Source organism: Cydia strobilella, chromosome 9, assembly GCF_947568885.1.
Source record: "Cydia strobilella chromosome 9, ilCydStro3.1, whole genome shotgun sequence".
Classification (NCBI taxonomy): Eukaryota; Metazoa; Arthropoda; class Insecta; order Lepidoptera; family Tortricidae; genus Cydia; species Cydia strobilella.
Window position 1 is genome coordinate 5119607 of NC_086049.1, and position 26097 is coordinate 5145703.

A 26097-nucleotide genomic window follows, 5' to 3' on the forward strand; every position below is an offset into this window, starting at 1 on the left:
TTATACCTACACTCGCCGCCTGCAAGCAAAATTGAAACTTATAACCGCGCACGAACCGTGAATCTTCTTTGCGCGCCGCAGTTTTATGACCGAGCTCCGAGTGTCGGCACGGGGTTGTCACTTGACAAGTTTTTGTAACCTACTGATTTATTATTTTTAAGATAAATATGTAGGAATTACAAACGTTGATTCTGTAAACATAAAATTTTTAGCCGGAGATAGTATGTCTGATTCTCACGGAAGTAGGTATGCCACAGAAGTATGTATGTATGTATGTAAACACTTTATTGTACATAAGACAGATTACAAACACAATAAAACACCAAAAAAATATACAATGTACAAAGGCGGACTTATCCCTATAAGGGATCCCTAGAAGTACTTATTCCTTTGAAAATATGTCGGTCAATATAGTCCGGAATTAAAAAAAAAGGTTTTTTCTGCTTCCTTGTTCTTCCGTTTATTCAGACATCCGTAAACAGAACATTATCTTTTATACAGATTAGATCGCGATTTAGGTTTCGAAGCCATTGCTTATTTACAATTTTGCGCGAGCGCCACGTGACACGACTATCGTGCGAGCCGAGCGGCAGCCCACTACCATACACCGTCTCGGGCGGTGCGCCGGCCAAATATACCTAAACTGCGCAGTGACACCCCCCTGTCTAAACAAACACTTTAATATTGACCAGGCCCGCCAGCAGCTTCGTCACACTGACAATCGTCGTCGTCGCCTTTATCGTACATTACTAGTTCAACAAGTAAACAAGCACTCTGTGTACTGTCTTTACTTACCAACCAAGGAATCTACAAAGAATTGTCAGTGTGAACTGTCAATTGTCATGTCCATGACATAGACGATTCATCTCGTTTATTGCAACTTGACTCGAGCACACAGCGTCGTCGCCTTAAGTAGTGCTATGGCAAATTACAGCTGATTTGCTGTTCCATTGTGCTGCATTCTCAGACCGCCATTGCCTATTTATTCATCATCATCAAGACGTCCACTGCTGGACGTAGGCAACTAAGGATCTATAGCAACGACCGATCAACCGGTCCAGATATGCTCTTTAATATTTCCTGCGATCTTAACAAGATTTTCGGTATGGTACAGTGAGGGGGTTCCTTCTCCTGCTTCAATTCAATCATCTTTATCCCCAAATAGGGACTAATATCTATATTATGAATGCGGAACGGAAGTAACTCTGTCTGTCTGTCTGTTACCTCTTCACGCTAAAACCGAATTAGATTAAATTTGGTATTGAGATAAATTGATGTCCGAGGAAGGACATAGGATATTTTTTGTCAGTAATCATCGTCATCAACATCGCACATGATCTTTAAAACCACGAAGACAAAATCGCGGGCAGAAGCTAGTTTACTATACCTAATACCTCAGCGGCCATTATTGGTTCTACGCACACAAAATAGACAATAATCTTAAAACACTTCTTGTTTCATATAAAGATCGCAGAAGCTTGATAAGCAAGTGAAACTCCCCTGAATGTCTTTGAAGTCACCTGTTTATGGTCACGAGACATCAACATAGTAACGACGGAATGTGAGAAATGTAGCTCCTCGCCTTACCCTGGACAAACAAGTCCGCCTTCATGAATATTTATAGCGTGAATAACACTTAATTAAGTATCTAGTACTTTCCTGATTGCATCCCGAAGGAACCTAATAATGTTTAGCTAATCCCTAAAAGTAACATAGCATTTGGTGCGTATGAAAGCAGCTGATGCTGACTTTCCAACCCAAAAAGAATACTGTCCTTCTTCCACTTCTCCATTGAGAAGTGAGTTTTGATCATCAATCTTTTTTATTATTATTCATAAGTAATATGTACATCGCATTTGATATTTCATAGGTTAATAAGTTTCTCTTTGGTTTGAAAGACATATATACCTGAACAACTCTGCTACCTCTGCTTGTTTCAACAGTAACATAGCACTATTCGAAGCCGTTACCACAAATTGGATGACAGGTTAATGGCTTATTACACAGTATCACATCAGAGAAATTCACTCGTCCACTTTTACAATAATTCGCACTATTTAGTAGTTACGTACGTATCACCGACCCTGTAGTTTGGTTTAATTAAATTAATTAAATGCCTGCTGCTTTTAATTGCCGCGGTGAGAATTCTGCGGCCACCGCGGTTACAACAAGTATGGCACACTAAATATGCTACTAACAGTAGTACTAGTAGTATCTTAGCGGCTTCCTTGTTACATCTGGGGTCCTAGTCAATATGAAAATCGTACATCGGCAAACGCCCAACGAAAAGATAAATTGTTTGTGAAAGACGGATGCTACGAAAAGTAACGTGACTATTTCCATACATAATTCATCTAAGTTTCGACTGCCGTTTTCTATCAATGATTAACATCTTGGCTAAGTCATCTTAAGTGTTCTTAAAATAAGCTTGTTCCTAATATATACTTACAATCTAGAGCCCCTAAGTTTTTTGGATTTCTTAGTTTCCTCATGATGTTCTCCATCACCCATCACCGAAAAAGGCTTGAAATCTATTTTGAAACTTACCGAGTCTTAGGACTAAAATGAAGCATGAAAATCGTCAGCCCTTTTGCTTAACTAGTATAAAATAGAATGGGAATTAGGTTTATTCCCGTCAGTACACTACTAAACAGTAAAATAAGTCGTATGTTATCAATTTACGTTACTGTATACAAAATATACCTGTAAGTAAGTACCTAAACTTGATAAAAAATATGGACCATTGTTTATTCGGAAAGTGTAGCAGCATGTGACATGCAAGTCAATAAATCAAATCATGACTTTAATAGAGATATGTTGCGACACGCATACGCTGTTATGTCAAAGCTTATTATTAGTAAGTATTATGAACTCAAAGTTATTTCCTTCCTTAAAAAACCTTCGGTTTTTATTAAGCGGAATGTAACTTTGAACATTTATAACTTTAATTGAAATAGCTATATTCTACTTTTTATGTCGTCAACAATCCGTCGAAACACTCGTAACGTTAATCTACACGAATAAAATCAAATCATTAATGGGCGGCAGATCGCAGATTTATAACAGTAACAGAATTGCAACCTTAAAAATCACTTGTTTTGATATAAGTGTAGTGCTATTTTGTTCTCTAATTTGTTGTATATGTTATACATAGTATAACCGCGATCAAGTAGAATATGCACTGTAATTATGTACATAATATATATGAAATATAAGAATAATAAGATCAAGTCCGAGTATGTTGTTTTTTATATGGTTCAATAAACAGTTTATTATAGTAAATCAACTTAAATAATATAAATATAATTATAAACTAACTTATTAAATAAACTTATTAAAATTAAAATTAATACTAAGCGAGAAGTACGCGTCATATTGGTTCATATGACGCTTCAATCATAAGTACAGGACGATACCGTACTGTTTATATACTTCTCACTGCGTTACTACTAGTTGCTTCTATTATGAAGCGCGTTCTTATGTATTTGTTCTTCCCGTGCGTTCAACTCGGAACTATTACGGATGGGTAACAATTTGAACATACCAGGGTAATCAACGGTGGATTCCATCGTTGTAATACGGTTGTTGTTTATGTCATACATGTAAGAGTAAGCACATCCTTAATTATTAATCTTCCGCATTGACGTAGCATTAACTATCCTATCCTATTAGCGGCTATTACTGACACCCTGATGGTAGACTTAAATTTTATTTGATGGCGGCATAATATTTGTCTTCGGTTACCGCGATAGTTACCTACTCATGAAATAAAGCTATGAAAACGGATTATATCGCGTATACTGAATTTATAATACATTCCGTTTTACAGCGTTCGTCAACGGGTGACCATAAAAAAAAAATTACAATGTGCAAAACTACCCACATCCAAAAACAAATTAACCACAATATACTAAACTTTAAAGCTGATTACTTATACTTACTGCTGATTACTATAAGGCTAGTAACAAGGGTTGAAAAGTCGGGTTGTATTATAAATTCAATATACGCGATCTCATCCGTTTTCATAGTTCTATTTGAAGGCAGCATCTATGTTCTATGTGACTCCCCTACATGAATAAGAGACAATCCTTGTGAGTACTCTACCTAGGAGTTAGTTACTTCATGTATATTTTAGAAATTCCCGATAAATATTCATCAAATTTACTGGGTAATTTTTTTCAGGTATAGTAAGGTTCTCATTCTATCTTAGAGATGTAATTTTAAACGTCTAGGCGGTCTAGGTATATACATACGAGTATTATTATTGACTTGTCGTAGAATTAATGGCTGTTCGAATTCACTACATTGAAAGTTGTCTGACGGTACAATTCAATTCAATTATTTATTTCCAATCATTTTGATCCATATAGTGTTAGTAAGTACAACAAAACTTGAAACAACAAAACAACATAAACAACAAAAACAACAAAATAATATAATGCATTGTAATCGCAAATCGATGTTTTTTCTATCTTATTAAGAACAGGTGCAGTTAACAAGGGAACTACAGATTAGCTTCAAGAAACTTTAGATATCTGTACGAATTTGAACTTTAACACTAAAGAATCTCATAGCTTTATCTAGAAAAATTGATTGTTATCAAAGTAGACCCCTAAAGGGAGGCGGTGTCCCGTGACGATACAAACGGCTGCACTAGCGCAAGAAGGGTCACTTTTCGAGTAATGAACTCACGAAGCGTGTAAAGAAAGAAATTTATTGGGTTAAAATAAACTTGTACTATGGCGTAATAACTTGGAGTTCTTGCAGATAATGCAGAGATGCTTATGTATAAATATTAGGTACTAATAAGGGGTCTGTATCGCGGTGGTGAACTTTCAATTTTCAATCAGGAGGTCGCGGGTTCAAATCATGGCTCGTACCAATGAGTTTTTTGGAACTCATGTTTGAAATATCATTTGATATTTACGGTTATTTACCACTAGCTTTTCGGTGAAGGAAAACATCGGGGGGAAACCGGCATACATCTACGAAGAAGTTCAAATGTATGTATGTGAAGTCCTCAATCCGCATTGGGCTAGCGTGGGGACGATACCCAATCCCTCTCGCGCATAAGAGGAGGCCTGTGTCCAGCAGTGGGACGTATATAGGCTGAATTATTATTATTATAATAAGGGGTGTGTAATCACAACCGCACTTGTTACATTTTCTTTCAGAAATTGTTCGCAAATTAGTTAAATAACTTGCAGGTTTGTAATACCGAGATAATCCATATCTTATTTCATCAAAATTCATGTGGATCGACACTGCTAATTTTTGGTCTGACATAATACAATAAGTTATATTGGATTTCTATAATCCCAGTCTAAAGACGGCTTAAAATTGCAAATCAATTTTCAGATGAGATTTTGACCTACCTAATGTATTATATCTTAGATCTAAGTTATTTCTGCATGTCAATCGCATAATTTGTTTAACATTTTAGGAGCAGCGTCCAAATACTTTAAAGCGCATAAGTACTCGTAGGCTATTATTTTTATGCCTATAGTAATATTATAAATATTTATAAGTTCTCAAAGCCTAAAGAATTGCAATCGTTTTAATGTGATGTGTTCTGTTTCTTATACAAACTTCGTAACATTTATTACTCAAACACCAAAAAACTTGACAAATCGCAGCCCATTCAAAGCAGTAAAATAAAGTAATAAACCCAAATAAATGGATTCACAGGCTACTTTGTACACAGACAAATTGTTTTCGGAACCCCAGATAAGTCTCGGCCTTTCTCTCAACCCGTCCACTGTTATTAAAGTACGGTGAATATATAATTAAATAGGTACGTCTTAGTATAAAGCTTCCGGTAAAAATAGCTTCAGGCTCCAGTTATTAGTGACATAGAGGGGTTCTGTATTTTTTTTTGTTTTAATAAAGTCATGCGGGGTAAGAGAAACACAGTTCCGAGCTCCACTGTTTAATAATTAATACTTATAATTAAAGGTGACAGTCCATTTCTGACCGCAGCTGCGCGACTGCACCGACACTACTGCAGCGGCCTGAACGCGTCGGTGTTATTGTCAATTTCCATAGTAAAATGAATGACGTTATCGACTGCACGTAATATGGTGATTTTAACGTTTTCCCGACCGCAGCTGCACTACTGCTCCGACACGTCGGTGTTATTGTCAATTTCCATAGTAAAATGAATGACAAGACTGACCGCACGTAGCATGGCCATTTTTGCGTATTTGGTGTATTATTGCAACTGCGGCTGCAGACCGCACGTCAAATCTGTCACCTGCACTGAAATGTCTTTGGTCACAGATATTAGTAGTTCTAAGCAAAGAGGATATAACCACTACGTTCTAAGGAGCTTATTACACCCACGGACAAAGAATCCCGATGGTACAGTCGCCATATATCGCAGATATATCGGGGCGGCCAAGGAGCTCACACATATCTAAACACGCCTTTATTGTCAAGGCGCTAGAGTGCATGTTCAGATATTTCTAGCACCTCGGTCGCTCCGATATATCCGATGGCGACTGTAACTTTTTTGCTAATCTATATTGAGCCCTAGGAGGATATAGCAAAACGGAGTAGCCATTGGCATTCCCCTCTGTCGAAAATAGTCGGCCAATGGTCATACACAATGTATGGACTGACGTTTATCTGACATGGCTATTTTGACGTTACGTATACATTTGACGTTCCCCTCCCCCGCAAAAATTGGCAGACGTTTTTGTACCGCAAATTACAGACGTGGCGGCTCCGTTTGGTAATATCCTCCTAGATTGAGCCATGTCACAGAGCCAGTCAGGAAACTAGAATGATAGGTCCGAAAAGAGAGCGTAAAATTCGGAAGTTAACTATAGTCTGGCAAACACTTCGAGCAACACCGGCTTCCGACACGTCGGAGCGCGGAGCCCAAGCGATATCTTACCGTACAAATCGTTCTGCCATTTTTTACGGAGGAAAACGTGCACACAGTCGCACTTCTCACTCACTACTTACAAAATCCAATCTCTAATGATGACACAAATACATAGAAAATGACACACGTCAAAGACAAGTCTTGCACACCTCGATCTCTTTATAATAAAGAGCGCATTACACAATTATTGTGTGCAACACGAGGTGTGTGTTGTACGTACCGCGCTAGTTGTATGCATGCACAATTGATCTTGTACCTCGACAGAGGGGAAATAGTGCGAATGCCGACTCCCTTCCGTGTTGCTCGAAGGGCAAACCCAATTTGTCAGTAAATAAGAACAACCAAAAATCTACTCATCCATTTCCTTTGGGTGCTATAGTATACTAGCCCAAGACAAAGATAGTATATGATTCTCTCTGTCTATTTCAATTGAGACAGTCCCTATATTTTCCTATGTGATTTTTTAACATTTCATGATAAATTCATTATATAAACTGTTCTTATATTTTTTCGTAGTTTTGCGAAGATAGCCATAAGGCCTATAAGCTCGACAGGGCACGAGCGATAGAGAGGCAAATAGAATACCGAATATTCGGCAAAGTGGCCGAATAGGCCGAATACCGAATAGTTGCGAATATTCCTGGCAACTCTAGTCGTAATATCATAGTATAGTTGGTCATCTAATGTGTGAAATGAGACAGTCCTTTGACAAACTATAATTATATAATGTCGTTTATGGTGACACTTTCTCATTTTGTCATTGCAAAGCCATTCCTGAGCTAAATAAAAGAAGCAATCGTTAATTTTTATTACAAGGGGCAAAGATGTTGTTTAATATTTCATGGTATTGATACCCAAACGTACGAATGGATACAAAATTGAACTACGAGAGAAGCGAATGGTTTAAAATTTAGAATATTGACAGTTGCGGGGATCTCAAGGCATGAGGGTTAAACAAACTTTGTTACAGTGCAACACGTAATTTTTCATTACACCAACACGAGGAAACCATTTATTATTCAAATTAATTTATTAATAGTTCTTTCTATCGGCCAAGGTGAGGCAAATAGCTTAAGGATTTCTTGTCTCGCCCGTCAAGTTTTATATGGATGGTGCGGTCATATCATGAAGAGTGGGACACCTGCAACACGAGAGGAATTATAAGATTTAAATTTGTGTTTCAGTTTGAAATACGAAACTGGACAATATGAAGTGTAAATTGCGCAATTACTTATAGCTCTTACAAATTAGTTTTATTCATCATACTTCACTGTTAGGTACCTAAAGAAAGTAAAATTTACTTAATATGGATACTTAGAAAGATAAATCTGTAATATTTTGCTAATACGGAACGACTGTCTGCCCACCATTGGATAATTTATTGTTACGTGTCGCATCGCCATCTCCGGAACCCACGAATCACTGCAGAAATCAATGAAAGACCTGATAAAGAGCCTACTGGCATGGTTTTGAGGGGACGTTTATCACAGACTTCTAAATCCAGCCGCACGTTTCTGACGGCCGAGTAGGTACCTATACTTGATGCAGGTGGATTAAGTAGTATATATCACGATCTACATGAGTCCCGCTTGCGTCGGCTTGCTGTGTGCGGTGGTCACGCATTCAGGCAAGAGGATGGGGAAGAAAATTTCACAATGTGATCTTACCTTAATGTTAAGAATAATATTTTTCCTCTGCATTAATTTCATTTGAGGAATTTGGTTGTATTTCGTCAATTATTAAGTCTCATTCAATGTTGAATTGCTTTTCGTTTAATGGGCAATATTCCCTGAATAAACGATCACCATTAAATATCAGATTTTATATTAATATTGCGTAGCTGCCTTCGTCGGACTCTGACTATTGTACTATTGTAGAAAGGCAAACTGGTCTTCTTTTTCATGTAACATGTAGCATTATCGTCACTCGCTTCTTCTCGTAAAAAATACAAAAATAAAATAAGTATTTTATTTGTACGTCTGCCATTATATGACTTGACATTGACAAGCCATCAACGAACGCTGTCGCGACTGCACGCCGCAACAGCAGCAGTCGTGCTGCTACAGTAGTGCTGGACCGCGTAACGTCGCAACTGCAGTGCAGCGGCAGTCATAAATGGACAGTCACCTTTAGTCTTATGCATTGAATGTAATTAATCTCTTACCCACATTCCTTGTAACTGTGTCTGTCTGTAAGTTTCGAAGGTTTTTATTCAAGTTGGTACAACTACTAAAATATTGTTAAGCCCCTAAATGGGTCAATGTGTTTAACTTTATAATTATGATGTTGATACTTAGTTGTAAATAAAGATATCTATCTATCTCTACTGACGAATAATACTTTTTCTGACAGTGTAGGTTGTTGTATATGTAATAGCTTTTATAAAATTCATCTTTGTTTTTATGGGAGCTTACAAGTATCATGACTGTTATTACACATAAAATGTGCATATTTCGTTGCCTAGTTCATATTCATTATTGTAATCTTTGTCGTGTAACTATCAAGTTGCAAATAAGAAAATAAATTGAAAGAAAAACAGCATAAACTATATGTATAGCAATAAGAATGTACCCACTTAACGCATTCACTGCCAGGGGACGTGGCCTAGGAACAAACTTGTATGACGGTGAACGCACATGTGCGTTGGGGGCAGTGAATGTGTTAATGTTAAATGCATTTCAAATAGCAAAAACAAGAAACACACAAACAACAAACAGCGTGGCTCTACTCGTAAAATATAATACCTATACACACTGATGAGTACTTATTACTTAAGTGTTGACTGATTGAATTTATGTTATTGCTCTCTACCTGTACCGTTAGGGCCTTACGTCCTTATTCATAAAACTTAGTACTTAAACCTTTGTGTTTTCTTTTTTTCTTTAATATAAAAAACCCTAGTCGGTTTTATGTTTTTAAACCTTTCACATTTTTTTTGCCGAGTATCTTGCGCAGGTATCTTCTCGGGGCTAATCCATACTATGCGAAAGTGTGTCTTTCTCTCTGTCTGTTTGTTACCTCTTCACGCTTAAACCGCTGAACCGATTTAGCTGAAATTCGGCATTGAGATAGTTTGAGTCTCGGGGAAGGACATAGGATAGTTTTTATTCCAGAACTCTGCCTTTAAGGGGGTGAAATGGTGGGTGGAAGTGAATTCCCCATATTGAATAATAAAAAGCAGATTGCATAAAAATAAGCTCCCCAAATTACTTATTCCACGCAGACGAAGTCGCGGGCAAAAGCTAGTATGCATATAAATTAAAAAAAAAACTGTTGTAAAAACTCGCCACATTCAATCATGGAACCCTGATAATATTCTACTTCTTATTACATCCACTTCATTGCGCGATAGCATCAGAGGCACAACAAAAGATGTACTCACTACCTACCAGTGTAATCGTTGTACAAAAATTACCCAAACTACGTAGAGCGGTAGAAGCGTACTGCAGCTGGTTACGTATCATTAGGCTTATGAGCAGAAAGCGTATTATGGTTGCTTCATCGTTTGATAATGACAAGATTCGTTTGATCCTTAAAGACGATCAGCATAAAGAAACTACATAGTACCTACATCGTTGAAATTTGACATACAAGTAAATAAAGCTTGAACCACAAGTGAGTCAGTGATATGTGTCAGATAAGCGTCGGATTGTTTTTTGAATTCGTAAATGTAGTAAAAGCTTCGTCTATTTTCATCGCATAGCTGAATGCAATTGTGAGTGCTCTGCAAATAAAAATTGCTGATGCGTCCCTTCGACTTGAGGATGGCCTACCTAGCTCAGCTATAGCTATAGCTAGTACCTAATATAACTATGTATTTCAAACGGTTTATTTTGGAATGTTTCTCTACATTAAGGGGCCCACTGACTATCAGTCCACCGGGCGATATCGGCCTGTCAGTTAGAACAAAAATTTTACAGTTCCGAACAACTGACAGGCCGATATCGTCCGTCGGACTGATAGCCAGTGGGCCTCCATATCGTGTACGTTGTGAACCTTGTAGGAATGCACGAGGGTTGACATTGGACTGTAGCCGTGTGCGTCAGTCATTTAACTATTTATTACTAACGTAACCGGCACAGAGAACCAGTATTTTGCGCCATGAGTTGCTGTCGTTTTGGCATCAAACTATAGAAGCGGAGCGTGAATCTCGCGACCTAAATGCGTAAGCGCCATGAATTTCACGGCGCTTACGACGTTTTGGTCGCGTGGTACAGGTTGTGACTGCGACAATTTAATTGTTTGGTATGTCGTCTCTATAGTAATAATAACTCAGTGGCGTCAGTTTACGTCTTTGGCGGTTAAAGGGTTAATCAAACGATGGGACCTAGAAGTACTTCCCTCTCCCTCACTCTCTATCTCTCTTTTGTAAGGAGCGTCAGGATGGCGGCGAATTTCAACGAAATGATTATTTAACATATTGTACCTTCTGTGTAGGTAGGTACCTTTAATAGAAACCAGTGTACCTCTCCCTAAGACAAAAAAGTTTAACCGCCATTTTCAAAATCTTGCTTTATACCGCACTAATAGTGTGTAGTTATACCATCATGGCAAACCCACTCTGTGAGGAGAAAAAAGCGCGAAATTCAAATTTTCTATGGGAGGACAACCGCGCCTTTAAATTTGCCGCCTTTTTCTACTCACAGAAATGGCTTGCCAAACTCTTATATATTGTATCTTCAGTGTCTGGTAAACTTTACTAAGAATCTATATACCTATGCCTAAAATGAGCTATGCTCAAAATAAGGTCCACCCGCCAACCTGACGTCAATCCTAAGACGGATTACACCACGATTACACATACGCGCCCGCGCATCGCTCCGTTCCGTTCATTAACCCGGCTTTCTTTTGTCGTAAGCTAATTTGACAGTAATTGTTAGTTTAGCACTTACCGCCCTCATGTATTATTTATAATAACGCCATTTGAGTTGCGGATTAATTGCACTGTTTCGTTTGGTACCGGTTCTAGTTGATTGATCCTTTTACGGTTCGTAAAATACTTTTTTTACCCCTCCTTTGGATATGTCGTTGGCAATCACGATTAGGAAGTTCGGAACTGCTGGATAAAGTACCCAATCCACTGTTGGGTAGCGTGGCGAACGGAAGACTGGCCAATTGTATAAGTACAATATAATTAGATGAATATGATGATAAATGACATCCATTCAGAAATCCTGTGATTTAGAAAGCCTCTCAACTACAACCAATCAGCCTTTTCCTATTTTTCCTCTTAAAGGCAACAGAGAAATTCAATCGTAAATGTAAACTCGTAAAATTTCTATACATTCGCCATATCTGTCAAAATTCTTCTTTGATTTAGATGCCCGCCGGGGCTCTTCATTCATTCACCTATGTACTTTTGCAACTTATAGTAACTATATAGGCTGTGTCGCGAATAGGTATAATTAGGTCTAGGCATAAAATAACGTGTGAATAGGCAAAATAGGTAAATATAAATGACGATTCTGTTTATGTAAATTATTGTGAAATTAATGTGTTTTTAGGGTTCCGTACCTCAATAGGAAAAAACGGAACCCCTATAGGATCACACGTGCGTCTGTGTGTCTGTCTGTCCGTCTGTCACAGCCTATTTTCTCCGAAACTACTGGACCAATTAAGTTGAAATTTGGTATACATATGTAAGTTTGTGACCCAAAGACGGACATGTAACGCAAATAAATGAATTTTAAACATGGGGGCCACTTTTGGGGGTAAAGGAGAAAATTAAAAAATAAAGTTTTTCAAACTATATCGAGTTATATATCAAATGAAAGAGCTAATTGTGAGAATCTCAAATATATTATTCTTACAATTTTAGGATAAACAATTTAGAAGTTATTCAAGAAAATAGGCAAAAAATTACCATTCCCCCCCTTTATCTCCGAAACTACTGGGTCTAAAATTTTGAAAAAAATACACAAAATAGATCTTTACCTATAGATTACAGGAAAACCTATTAGAAATTGCAGTCAAGCTTGAGTCGGACTTAATTACTTAGTTTTTGATCCGACCCCTACGGGTTTTTTAAAGACATTTCGCACTCACGTTTCACATAAAAAATACATTGTTTAAATTGTGTAATATACGGAACCCTTGGAACGCGAGTCCGACTCGCTCTTGGCCGGTTTTTTATGTTTTATTTTACTATTTTTGTGCATAGTTGTAAGCCAATCAATGTTTATTATTAAGAATCAATGTCCCTATAATAAAAACTATCAATCAATCAAATTTAAACTACTCTGCACCACACACCCACGTGACATATGGGCGTGGCCTAGTCGCGCGCTGGTATAAATATGGCCGCCCGACCAAGCCAGATTCATTCTATCTACAACACCTCTACTCTACACTAACAGTTATTAACATTAAATATGTGTTATTACTAACCCAGCACTAACCCGGTAACATGGTGGTGGTATTTTGGCGGTAATCTTCAGCAGCAGCATTCAACGGCCAGCGTGTTCCAGTATTCGGCGTACGAGTTTCGTCCGTGAAATAGTCTACGCTCAACAGGCTGCTAATGTAATGATGTTGGCAATGAGATAAAAAGTCTATACTAGTATATATTTACAGTACATCTGGTGCTAAATTACGACACCGGTGCTATAATAAGCACATTACGTAACTACATTGATAATTTAAAGGGCCATAATGTACTGTAAAACGTTGTACGATATCGTACATAATTACTATATGACAGCTGTCATATAAGTATACTTATTTATGTGTGTAGGTATGTTCTTGTAGTATACTTTAGGTATTTTTTTACCTGCTAGTGATACTAGAATTTGTTATATTTATATAACTAGAAATGTCTTAGAACTATATCTACGAGTCTTAGCCAGAACTATAATTTCGCTTAAATTATAAAATTTCATAATAGTATATATTATTTATCAAATCTCAATACAGTTCTCAGAGCCACTTTCTCGACGACGTCATCTTCCATAACGGCTTAAATGTCCGGGTTATATGAGAAAACTCCATAATTAATTGTCATAACTACCGATACCGGCTTCTTATTCGCGTATTCAAATTTTTCACATAACACCGGTCATGTTACGTAAGCGAGGTTATAAAAATGGAGTGTTTGTGGGCGTTCCTCGTAAGTAGATGGGGTTAATGGGCCGATTTTTTGGTGGATAGATAGTTCCCTATTCTGTACAATAAAAGCACAATGTCCTAAAAATCCTCCTACGTGTTACGAAAACGTAAGGTATTAGTAACTCGACGGAAAACTACATACATTTTTCTCAGGACAAGTTCTGATTTCGTATTTACTCGTAGGTATTCCACCCAGAATGATCTGTTCAAACCAGGAATACCTATATTTTATCCAAATTTAACGAAAAAAAATCGACAACAAAATAAAACTCGGTCCTTAACTCCTTATACGGAACAATCACTACTACTACTACTTCTAAAAATACGAACTTATTATTTGACGTTACCATGGTACTTATTTATAACAAATTCACTAAGTGCAAAGAGTAGCTTCTCTACTATCAGTCATTTCTGTTCCCTTCCACCCCACACCAATATTAATTTTAGCCACCCTTACTAAAATTTTAAGTCATGTTTCATATACCTACGTCTAGACATTTCATTACAACATAAAACAATTCCTTATACCTATACTACTTCACTCATCCATAATTTAATTTAATCCCTGGGTGCAATGTATATTCTTAGATAACACTTAGTGTTTTTCGATTAAATTTTAAAGAAAGGGAACATTACCAATTTGTCTTCCATCTCAACAATTACTCATTAACTAATTTGCGCTAATAACATACAAAACAGAATCGCACTAATAGGTTTTTTTATAACGAATTGTCTAAATGTTTCACATAGCTCAAATTCTTAAACGGTGTTCCAAACGGCTTTCACCGTTGTCATAGCATTGTAAACGAATGAGCGATGTTGCGCCAAAGTTCCCAGTTAATTTGTTATGATATGTATGTGCAGTGCAGGTATACTGGAGAAATTTGCAATTTGCTATTGCTGATGTTGACTTTAACATCAGATAGCCAGACGCTATGAGAACGCGTCTATTGTAATATGTCGGTCTAATCATTATTCAGTTCTACGCAATTTGATGTAAGTATCCCAAATGTGTAATGCTTATTCGTAAGCATTAATAGACACTTATGTCGCTGCCTTTTTGCCTGACTGAGAAAAAAAGTTTACAAGACAAATAAGCTGCAGAATGAGACTATTTACGAAACGAATATTAAGACGCGGCGCCTATGTGCAGGGGAAGTATGCCGTTAAAGAGCGGTAGTAAAATTTACAATGTGTTTTTGTTTCGATCTTGTTAATGATCATAAAATCTGAATGCCGCTCAGAGTGCAGTATTTTTTATGACTTCTATTTCTGTCTTTAACTAAAAATTATCTTGTTACAGGAAAAACAAAGGCCACCGATCTACAACCCGGAAGACTACGCGACATCCCTTAAAAAATGGGGCAAGAAGACTGGCGGCGGCAGCCTGTACGAGCTCGAGCAAGAGCCAGGGAAAGCACGCACGCTACCCAACCAGAGCAGCAAAGACTTCAGGTACTATTGCTTTTATCTTTTCCTGATTGTGTACACTAATTAACTAGAACTAAGAAATTTGGAAGAAGGCTGGCGGCGGCAGCCTGTATGAGCTCGAGCAAGAGCCAGGGAAAGCACGCACGCTACCCAACCAGAGCAGCAAAGTCTGCAGGTAATATTGCTTTTCTTTTTTCCTGATTGTGTACACTAATTAACTAGAACTTCTAAGAAATGGGGCACGAAGACTGGCGGCGGCAGCCTGTACGAGCTCGAGCAAGAGCCAGGGAAAGCACGCACGCTACCCAACCAGAGCAGCAAAGACTTCCGGTAATATTGTTTTTCTTTTTCCCTGTTGCTTTCTTTTCCTGATTTTGTACACAGATTATCTAGGATTTCTAAAAAATGGGGATAGAAGACTGCCAGAAGAAGACTGGAGGCGGCTACCTAAACCTATACGAGCTTTAGCAAGAGCCAGAGAAAGCACGCACGCTACCCAGCCAGGGCAGCAAAGACTTCCTGTAATGTTGCTTTTATTTTTTCCTGATTGTGTACACTATCTACATCTAGAACTTCTCAGAAATGGAGCAAAGCGACTAGCGGTGAAATGATAGCGTTTCGTTTTTGCAAACCAATGCCATCTTAACCAGGCCCCTGTTTGATTATCATAGGGTCATTGTAACTTGGAATTAATGTACCTACTTTGCTTACCCTTGTTATGATTTGCACTGACGATTAAATTACCTATAGGCGTTTGAAAAGTAAAAGTCTCTTCCATTTGAACAGTTTTTCATAAAAGCATGATACAATCAAGTCTCTTCATTTTATTCACCGGCCAAGTATGGAATTAGAAAGTATTCCTTTGTGCGAGGTACGTATTATTTGGGAAAATTATTCTCAACATCACCGAATACGTTAAAAGTGGCAGATAGATAACTATTGAATGTCCCTACAAAAACATGCATATATTTTTCGTCGCCTTAGTTGATTTGCACCGATTAGCCTAAAAAGTTGCTTGGGAGATCGGTGCAAATTATATTTCTTATTCTTATAAGTCCAGTAAATATGTTGCAGATGACATTAAATAATTTTTTTACATTTTAGTTATTAGAGTATGAAAACTATCATTCAACTGCTATTTGTAATTTCAAAACGAAATAACCGCAGTTATAGTAAAAGTAGATTTAAAGCATAAAATATAAAGCATTTGCAGCCTATGAAAAGGTTATAAAATGTTAAAACTAGATGGCGCCATTAAATAAAGATGTATGCATATGCATAAACTGTTTTTATTATGCTTTAATTATAGTACCTACTTTTGTGCATAAAACAGCGGCTACTCAACAGGGGACTTTCCCGGTCTCTGTTTTATTATAAATCGACACAATAACCTCATGAATTGTTATCTGTAGGTACAGTCGCCATCAGATATATCGGAGCGGCCGAGGTGCTCAAAAATATCTGAACACGCACTCTAACGCCTTGACAATATAAGAGGCGTGGTCAGATATTTGTGAGTGCCTTAGCCGCTGATGGCACTGTACATACACGTGTTATGAAGTTTTGGATATTTTATATTTTATAGGTATTATTACCTATTTATATTTACATTGACTCGAACCTCTTAGATGAAACAATATAATGATATTCTTTCATGTTTTACAGAAATCCATGCCTCGGTATGGGCGAAGAGATGAGCCTTAGGCAATTCGGGACTCCGAGTGAGCTGCTCACCAAGTTACGAGCTGATCTAAGACTTTCATTCCCAAGGTTAGATCTTCTTTTCCCATCTTTACCTAAGAATCTAGGTATGTATTTATCTAATAAGTAGATATATCGTCGCCTATACCACCATGTAAAACTTATGGTGAGTGAGGGTATAGGCGTATAGGGTATAGCCCAGTCCAGACGGGACAATTTTTCGCCAATCTGATTGAATTGTCTGGTTTCTACCGCCGATTATGACCGATATTACCGATAAAATGGAGGTGCGGACGCAAAAATACCGATTTGTGTGTGTGTGTGTATTTTCGTTCGGGGGCATTTTTCTAATTTAGAGGGCTCAAATATCACCATAAATCTAAAATTGGTAATTAATTAAATTAAGTAATTAAATTGGAGATTGACGCCAATTTTATTCTGATCAAATCGGTCGATTTGATCATCTCGTCTGGCTGCACTTTAACTGCGACTGCGTCAACTCAAACCTCAGTGCATCTCGCTTGCACCAAGGTCAGTAAAAGGAAAATGCACAGACGCAATATTTTTCGTAGTTGAAAAACAAATATTACATTACCGGCTCGTAAAGAATCTGTTGTTCTTCAAAAACGGATGAGGAAATTGAGGAAGTGTCATTTTAACCACGAGAGTGGCAAAGTAATTTTATGAAAATTTTGAGTTGTTTCCTGATGAAATTGACTTTAGTGATGATTTTGAATAATAAATATTTAATGATAATGAGGTTCATTTGAATTTAATTTGTTAATGTTTAACAGTAGGTAAGTATTTTCACCACGTTGGTGAGGTAAAAAAATATTGTTTAGTGAAACAACATTTTTTTGCCGAGTGCGGCAGCAAAGTTTGTTTAATCCTCATGCCTTGCAACCGTCACAAGATTCCACTTTTCGAACAACTCGCTACGCTATTTTGGAATCTTTCGTTTACTCGGGTATCAATAATTAGCATGAGGAGTAAACAGCAACTTTGCCCCCTTGTAAAACAAAAAACTACTTACGCTGGCAAATAGTTTTATGTTACCATTATGCATTAAAGTACCTATTAAATTAAATGTTTAATGACTGCAACGTGCAATCTATAACTATTTTGTGATACATAAAATATTTCTCAAGGGAACTAAAGTGCACTCCTTATTTTAAATATACTTATTTTTAACCCAGTCTTAATGTTCCCTTATTATGTCCTTGATGCCCTATTAAAACCTTTTAGGTTATAAAATTTGTTACACTTAGCAACTATATTTACTTTGTGCGAGTATATTAATGGTTTTACAAACTATTAATGATTATGGTTTGCGCATAATGAACTTCTTAGCCATTATTTTACAACCGCTGTAAAATACTTAATTTAATAGCTTCAATAAAATGCGATCAAATATCTAGTTGAATCTAATTATTCGATGTGAAATGTAGTAAGTAGTTTATGTGACTGCTAGGTACATAATGAAAGGCATTAAAATACGAGTGTGGGTTTATATTTATTATTCATTAAAACGCCACAGGAGTGTTTTAACCGCCGTCAAAAAAGGAGGTTCTCAGTTGTTTTGGCACCGCCTTCAAAACCTAAAATTACTTTTTGGCAGAAATTTGCTGTACGACAAGATAGGGACTGGACAAGGATAGGGGTGGGGTATATAAAAATTATTTTGTGCTTTTCAGTGGGTTGGTTTTTTGAAGGCGCTTCCCTTTTTTTAAAAGAAATGAGACTAAGTTATTTTGTTTTTTTATTATTGTTTTTTTTTTTTTTTAGTTTTATTTTATTATATTATTTTATTTTTTTGTTTATTAAATTTTATTTATTACTTTTTAATGCATAATATTTACTATCCACTGTTAAAAACACTGCTTTATCTGCACACATATTTTATACTCTCTAATAATGTGTGTCGGAACCGCATGTTACGACCGTCAATGTGGCATTTAATCACACTTTTGACAAATGAAATTTCCGTTTTGAATAAATATTGATTCACATTTACAATCGGGTGTATCGCGAATTACACCCGATTATAAATGTGATTAAATAAATGAAATTTCGTTCCTTAAAATTGCGATGCATTTAACTTCAATAAAGTTACGCTACAATACTCAATAGCCTACAGCAGCTCTTAAGTCTTAATTTTACGCCATTATTGTCTTTAACACGAACCTCACTTAATTTTACTGGCTGATCCGTCAGAGCTATATACTTAACACACTAATATCTATAGGTACTTAGAACATAGACCCTTAGAGTTTTTACGATCGTAAAGTGTTTTGTAATGCACATGACATGTAATGTTGAATAAATATAAAAAAAATATAAGGAATATTTATAATATTTTCCCAGGAATAAGAACTAGCTAGATCGATTTTTCGCCCCCGAAAACCCTCATATAGCAAATTTCGTCAAAATCGTTAGAGCTGTTTCCGAGATTCCCGAAATATATAAATATATATAGATAGATATATACAAGAATTGTTCGTTTAAAGGTATAAGATAGAGGTAAGTAATTAATTTAAAGTCCCGTTTTTACCCTTCTGGTACGGAACCCTAAAAACGTATCGGGATGACAGATGCTACGAAAATTAACGTGACTATTTCCATTATTTGTTTCGATTGACATTCTCTGTCAACGACATCTTGACTAGGCCCCAAGAGCCCCGTGGCTTATTCTGTGCAGAATAAGTAATCTAGTACTACCGTACAGAAAGGAAACTTCCTACAAAATCGAAGATAGTGGTTCAGGGACGAATCATGCTGTCCCTTTTTTTATGTACCTATGGTACTATCCCTTTCGGCAATTTAGGGTTATCAAAATTCAAGTAATTATCATATCAGTGGTCGCACACACAAAGGGACGTCAAGTTGTGTCAACCCTAATAATTGCTCCGGAGCAATGCTGAGCCGAACGGAGCCGATAATACCCGAAAGGAAGACTTTCGCACCCCTGTGCCAGAGCTGGAATCGAATCAACTTCTTCTGCATTCGCGGCAGAACCAAATACCTAACCCTACCACCATACCACTAACCATCACCTACCATTCCCACTAACCATTCCTACTTTTCAACCTGACAGGGTTTTAATATGAATAAATATAAATAATTTGCACGACAAAGCAAAAGATAAACACTTGAGTTAAAACTGCATTATAGAAGTGCATTTCAAGTGCATTATGTTATAAAGTGGCGCGTTTCTAATAATAAGCGCAGTCCTAATTACATCTCACTCGGATAAGCGCGGTTAGCTTATTGCCGTGGTGGTGTTAGTGGCGCGGGGTATAAGCTGAAGCGGCCTGTAACAATGACTATAAGTACGGCACATATGTTACAGTAATATTAATGAGGCAGTACTAATTACATCTCATTTGGATAAGCGCGGTTAGTTTATTGCCGTGGTGGTGTTAGTGGCGCGGGGTATAAGCTGAAGCGGCCTGTAACAAAGATTATACGTACGGCACAGATGTTACAGTAATATTAATTAGGCAGTAATAATTACATCTGACTTGGATAAGCGCGGTTAGCTTATTGCCGTGGTGGTGTTAGTGGCGCGGGGTATAAGCTGAAGCGGCCTGTAACAAAGATTATAAGTACGGCACAGATGTTACAGTAATATTAATGAGGCAGTCCTAATTACATCTCACTCGGATAAGCGCGGTTAGCATAAGCTAACGGCAATAATGCCGTGGTGGTGTTAGTGGCGCGGGGTATAAGCTGAAGCGGCCTGTAACAAAGATTATAAGTACGGCACAGATGTTACAGTAATATTAATGAGGCAGTACTAATTACATCTCACTTGGATAAGGGCGGTTAGTTTATTGCCGTGGCAGTGTTAGTGGCGAGAGGAATGAACTGAAGCGGACTGTAAGAAGGATTATATGTACCGTACGGCACAAAAATTACATTAATACTAAATATAAACACAAAGCCTAGTAAGCCTCTTGCAGGAGTCTGTGGCTCTTTCAGACAGAAAAACCTATGGCAAGTGCAGATAATTTTACAATCACTTTAAAATTTGGCGTACAGGTATTTGTATTAGTCGGTCTTGTCCAGGACTGTCCCATTTCAAACATATAGACAAAGAGAATCATACTGGCTTTGTCTTACGCGGGTGCACCCAAAAGAAAGGGATAAGTATAATTATCCTGGTTCTTACTGAGTACAAGTTGTGTTTGTCAGACACACACTACATTATATCACGGGATACATACCATACCTACTAGCTATAGGTATATAGTTGCTTTGAGTTTCCGATAGGTACCGTCACAAGCGAAATCTTTATTTGCATGGACTTACTTCACATGTTCACACGGTAAAAATTACGTAAATAAATTTTAATAGTATGTATGTAGTTACATACATATTTGCTTGACTCCATAGCTGGCTACGGCGTACGTAAGTACGTATCTCAGATAATCTCCGCTTGTAACTTAAACCACATCACAACACTTTTTACATTTAAAATTGCCAGGACGAGTGATTCCGTGGCAATTTAGGACAGAAATATTTCTTATGCCGCCAAATTATATGGCAGTATTATTGCACCGTGCCATTCCGGCCTAATGGTGGCGTACCATACTAAAAGTGCACTGAAGCACTGTATACAGGGTGAAAATCTAAGTGGGTTAGAAGAATACTTGAGGTTATGGGGATAAGTAGTAAACTAGTAGTAGTAAACTGATGACAATGTTTTTTAAACGATATAAACATACCTACCGTAATTTTTTTTATAAATAGATGCTAGATAGGTTTAAACTAAACAAATGGACAGTTCTCTACGTAGACGTGATAGTCCCCCAAACTATAAATTAGTACACTATTTGCCATTTTTATTGGGATAACCAATACAACATATCTTAAAGATTAAAAACACAACACTATGCCATAGTGTTGTGTTTTTAATTTTTAAGATATGTTGTATAATATGTATGCTAGTTTTAAGGTATATATTTACGGGCCAGGGACCGGCCCGCTATCCCTTATCGGGGTTTTATAAGGGTATTGCATAAGGCTTAACTCACCATACCCTTTGCCAGACGAAACCCTTTGTTTTGCTTTTAAAAACCCTTATATAAAGCTACCACATTTGAGTAATCGGTAGCCCGATTACCCTTACAAAACCCTTATCATCCGCTCACCAACACCTTGCATATTGCTTATAAGGGTTAGCCTTATAAAGGGCTTCCCTTTTAGCATATAAGCGTGCTAATTTAAGTCGTCTACCTTGTTCATAAAGCACACATTACTTCGAATCCGAGCGATCGTCGGCGGCGACGGCGGCGTTCTTTGACTAGGCACGTATTTTCTTTCCTTTTCATACACTACCGTAGATATATAGAATAGAATAGAATAAAATAGAAATAATCTATTCGTTAGCACACACAAATAGAAAATTATACAAAACAGAGAAACATAAATAAAAAGAAAATATATATATACTAATTCTGTCTCTTTCACGCAAAGGGAAACCTTTATAAAAAGCGCTTAAAGATAAGGGTAACCCTTATTATGAGCAAGCCTTATTTTTGGTTAGCTTTTCGGTAAGGGTTAGTCAAAGGTAATGGTATGAATGGGCTTGCAGTTCAAAAGGGAAAGTCTTTCAATGTGTTAGCCGTGTTTAAGTGTCGCCCATTGAAAGGGTTTTATCGCGGAAAGGGTTGTCCGGTCCCTGTTACGGGCCAATAGATGCCTGGAAAGGTAAAATTTTCATTTTATTTCATTAAAGTCACTCTTATGTTCGCAAATTAATTTAATGAAATGGGTCCTAATCGCTCTTTAAATTATTTAGTTACCTTTACTTTTCAGACGTAGGTACCTAATGTTACGCCCGTGGTCCCATTATAAATAGTACACCCGTTCACCCTGTATACCAAGTGCGTTTTTCGCTTTAGGTTCATTTGTTTCATTTCGTTTAAACACCGCATTTATGACAGCGGAATGGTTCAGTGGCGCCACGCAATAATGGAGATAAAATTATGATGTCTAATTAAAGTCGCATTTCGAGTTTTTGTTGATACTGCTGAGATATGAAAGTTTAATATACTTTAAAAAGTTTAATAAGTATACTTTAAAAGTGGTTACAAGTTTTAGTCAGGTTTTCGATCTTAATGCGAATATAATATATTACCTTTAACAACAAAGATAGGTAAAGTAGGTAATATTACACATTATTCTCAGGTAGATTAGTAACTTCTTATAACAGGAGTCCTTTATTATATTACAAATATATTTTAAGCTTTGCTGTGATTTGTTTGGATTGCTAGCATACAGTAGCGGCAAATAATCTAATATCATGTTTGTTTATATTTATTTTAAATTTTAAATACATACCTAATTGGGTTCAACTACAAAGACGCATACAAACTTATACGCGAGGGTACCACATACAAAATAGTAGATTGTGTCACAAGGGAGCAAAATGACATATTTACGGCGAGGGCGTACATTGAATCCTGAATGAAGCGAAGGATTCTATTATAGAATCCTGAGCGTAGCGAGGGATTCTAAATTAGAATCTTGAGCGTAGTGAGGGATTCAAGTGATAACGCCCAAGATGGAAATAATTTTGCTACCATGTGACGCATACTGTTTTTCACATCACCTATGAGGAAATTATTATGTTCCTAAATATTAATTTACCAAGAAAAATAGTATGCAAAAAAGAAAAAAAATCGTGTCCTAGAACAGAAAAGTGCCACTTTGATCCCTCCTATCAGGGAAGAAAAGTGCCACTTTGATCCCTCCTAGCGGGGAAGAGTAAGCCCTTTTTCGAATAGGTGATGTGAAAAAGAATACGCTGAAACTTATTTCTACTACCTGCCTACCGAAAAGGAGTATGAACTTCGCTTTTACAAATGGCGATTTTCACATTTCAGTTTCGTCCAAGAGTTCGCCTGCGAGCCGCTAGATGGCGTGACGCTACTACTGGAACTCCTGCGCAACGTGCAGCTCAGCCAAGTGGGGGAGGGGGCAAGGGGCCCACCCGCGGTGCGTCGGCGGCCGCTGCTTGATGAATTAGCTTGCTTGTAAGTCAACATTTTAGTTTTTGTAATAGTTCGCCTGTAAGCCGCTAGATGGCGGGACGCTGCTACTGAAACTTCTACGCAGCGTGCAGCTGAGCCAAGTGGGGGCGGGATTAAAAGGGGGCTTTTTTGGCTGCATCATTCAACTCGCGGTCGTCATTCAAGATCCTTTATGTCTTCTCCGCTTGTACTGAAACACTCTGAGCCTTGTCAACGACACTGGTTGTCTTGTGGATCTTCACACTCCAAATTTTTCAATGTAATATAAATTTGAAACTACCTAAGCGTGCAGCTAGAAGAGGACTAGGAAGCGTGCATGAACTGTAGGGTATTGGCAAGAAGCATAATGTCATGTTTCGGGATGGCAGACTCTCCCGGTCTCAATCGAGAATCCACTATTCTTATCAGCATATTGTTTCATTTTTCAGGCAATGCCTCTGGAGTTGTTGCAGCAGATATCCTGACTGCGTGAGGCGTCTGGTGGCTGGCTCGAACGGCGTCTACACGCTGACTGTGTGCATCATGTCCACGGTCAACAAGTCCAGGGTGCTGGCGTTACAGGTCAGTCCTAGTCTACATTTTTTTAAAGAGGTCCATATTCTATGAGCAATGTAGGATAAAGAGACCTATGGTTATATCAAAGATACATTTGATTGAGTAGGATCTGTAAAATCTAAGACAATTTCGTGTTTCGACTTTGACAGGTAAACGAGATGGCGCTGTACAGCTCCATACATTTTGTGGTAACTCTGATTGACAAAATTTTACGTTTGACAATTCAGTGACCACAAAACATATGGCGCAGTACAGCGCCATCTGTTTTGAATGTCAAACTAAGGGACATGTTTTCTTTTTGGACTACCTCTATTACAATCAATTCTCTTCGGTAATATTAATGATATTTTATAAATGGTGCGATAGGTTTTAATGACCGTTACACAAAGACGCGTGTTAAGTATGTTATAGGACTATCCGCGCCGTGTCTAATATCACCGCCTTCTGCATCTGACCCTTGATCTAACCACCTAGCGAGAGTCTCTCACCAACCACCTAGTGTTATATTATTATGTGTTATATGTTATATGTATCTAATTAGGTACATTACCTGGCGAATCATTCCACTGTTGAACTGATGTGGATGCCGAAACTGACAGTTGTGCATCTCGAATTAAACATCCTGTAATTAAACATCAATGTTATTCTCTGAATCTTTAAAAGTACTCTCTGTGAGAATCACATTAGGGTTAAATATCCATTGCTAAACAACGACAATTCCATTTCAGCTGCTGACAAAATCCTGCTACCCACCAGCGAGCGGCCACACCGTGGTCTCTGAAGCCCTATCAACCCTCCGCCTCCGCTACGGAGAACCAGTCCGCTTCAGGTTCCTCGTAGGGATGCTCCAAAGCACTGGAGGCTCAGGAGACTTGCAAGCAGCAGGCCTAGCCTTCATAAATGCGCTTCTCTGCAGTGCCCCCACTCCGCAGAGGAAGCTGTATATACAAGCGGAGTTAGAACAAGCTGGATTCGACATTGTTACTTTGAAGAAGGTAAACAATGTGGTATGTATCGTCAATATAAGTAATTAATATTAGTCATTAGAAAAATTGTTCAATTCAAGGACTCAGAGAAGCAGTTGATAGTATTGCATTGCATACGGCAAGCTCGGCCTAATTTCACCTTCCCATACAAACGGAGTTTCGTTTTCATTTTAAAATTACGTGTTGGATTGTAATAAAATTTTGCACATACAATGACATGAGGTATGTAATTAGTTTATATAGGTCTAGTATATAAAACAAACGAAATAGAGCAAAAACAAGTTTTGTATGAAAAACTTAAATTCGTAATTTTTAGCTATTGTATCTGAACCTACATAAACTAATTACAAACCTATATATACCTTATCCTATTGTAAGTACAAAGTTTCAGAGC

General features: G+C 37.5%; 1 protein-coding gene across 3 annotated transcripts in view; it reads left to right on the forward strand.

The window, feature by feature from the left end:
* LOC134744083 (uncharacterized) overlaps positions 1-26097 on the forward strand; it is a 175189-nt gene that overhangs the window by 145311 nt on the left and 3781 nt on the right. For 2 of the 3 annotated variants that reach the window (XM_063677755.1, XM_063677757.1), the window contains 5 exons: positions 15297-15448; positions 17090-17194; positions 24016-24165; positions 24591-24723; positions 25446-25724. In XM_063677755.1, coding sequence (XP_063533825.1) covers positions 15297-15448; positions 17090-17194; positions 24016-24165; positions 24591-24723; positions 25446-25724 — 819 coding nt within the window. The remainder of the gene's footprint in view (positions 1-15296; positions 15449-17089; positions 17195-24015; positions 24166-24590; positions 24724-25445; positions 25725-26097) is intronic. The other variant, XM_063677756.1, reaches the window with a different exon arrangement.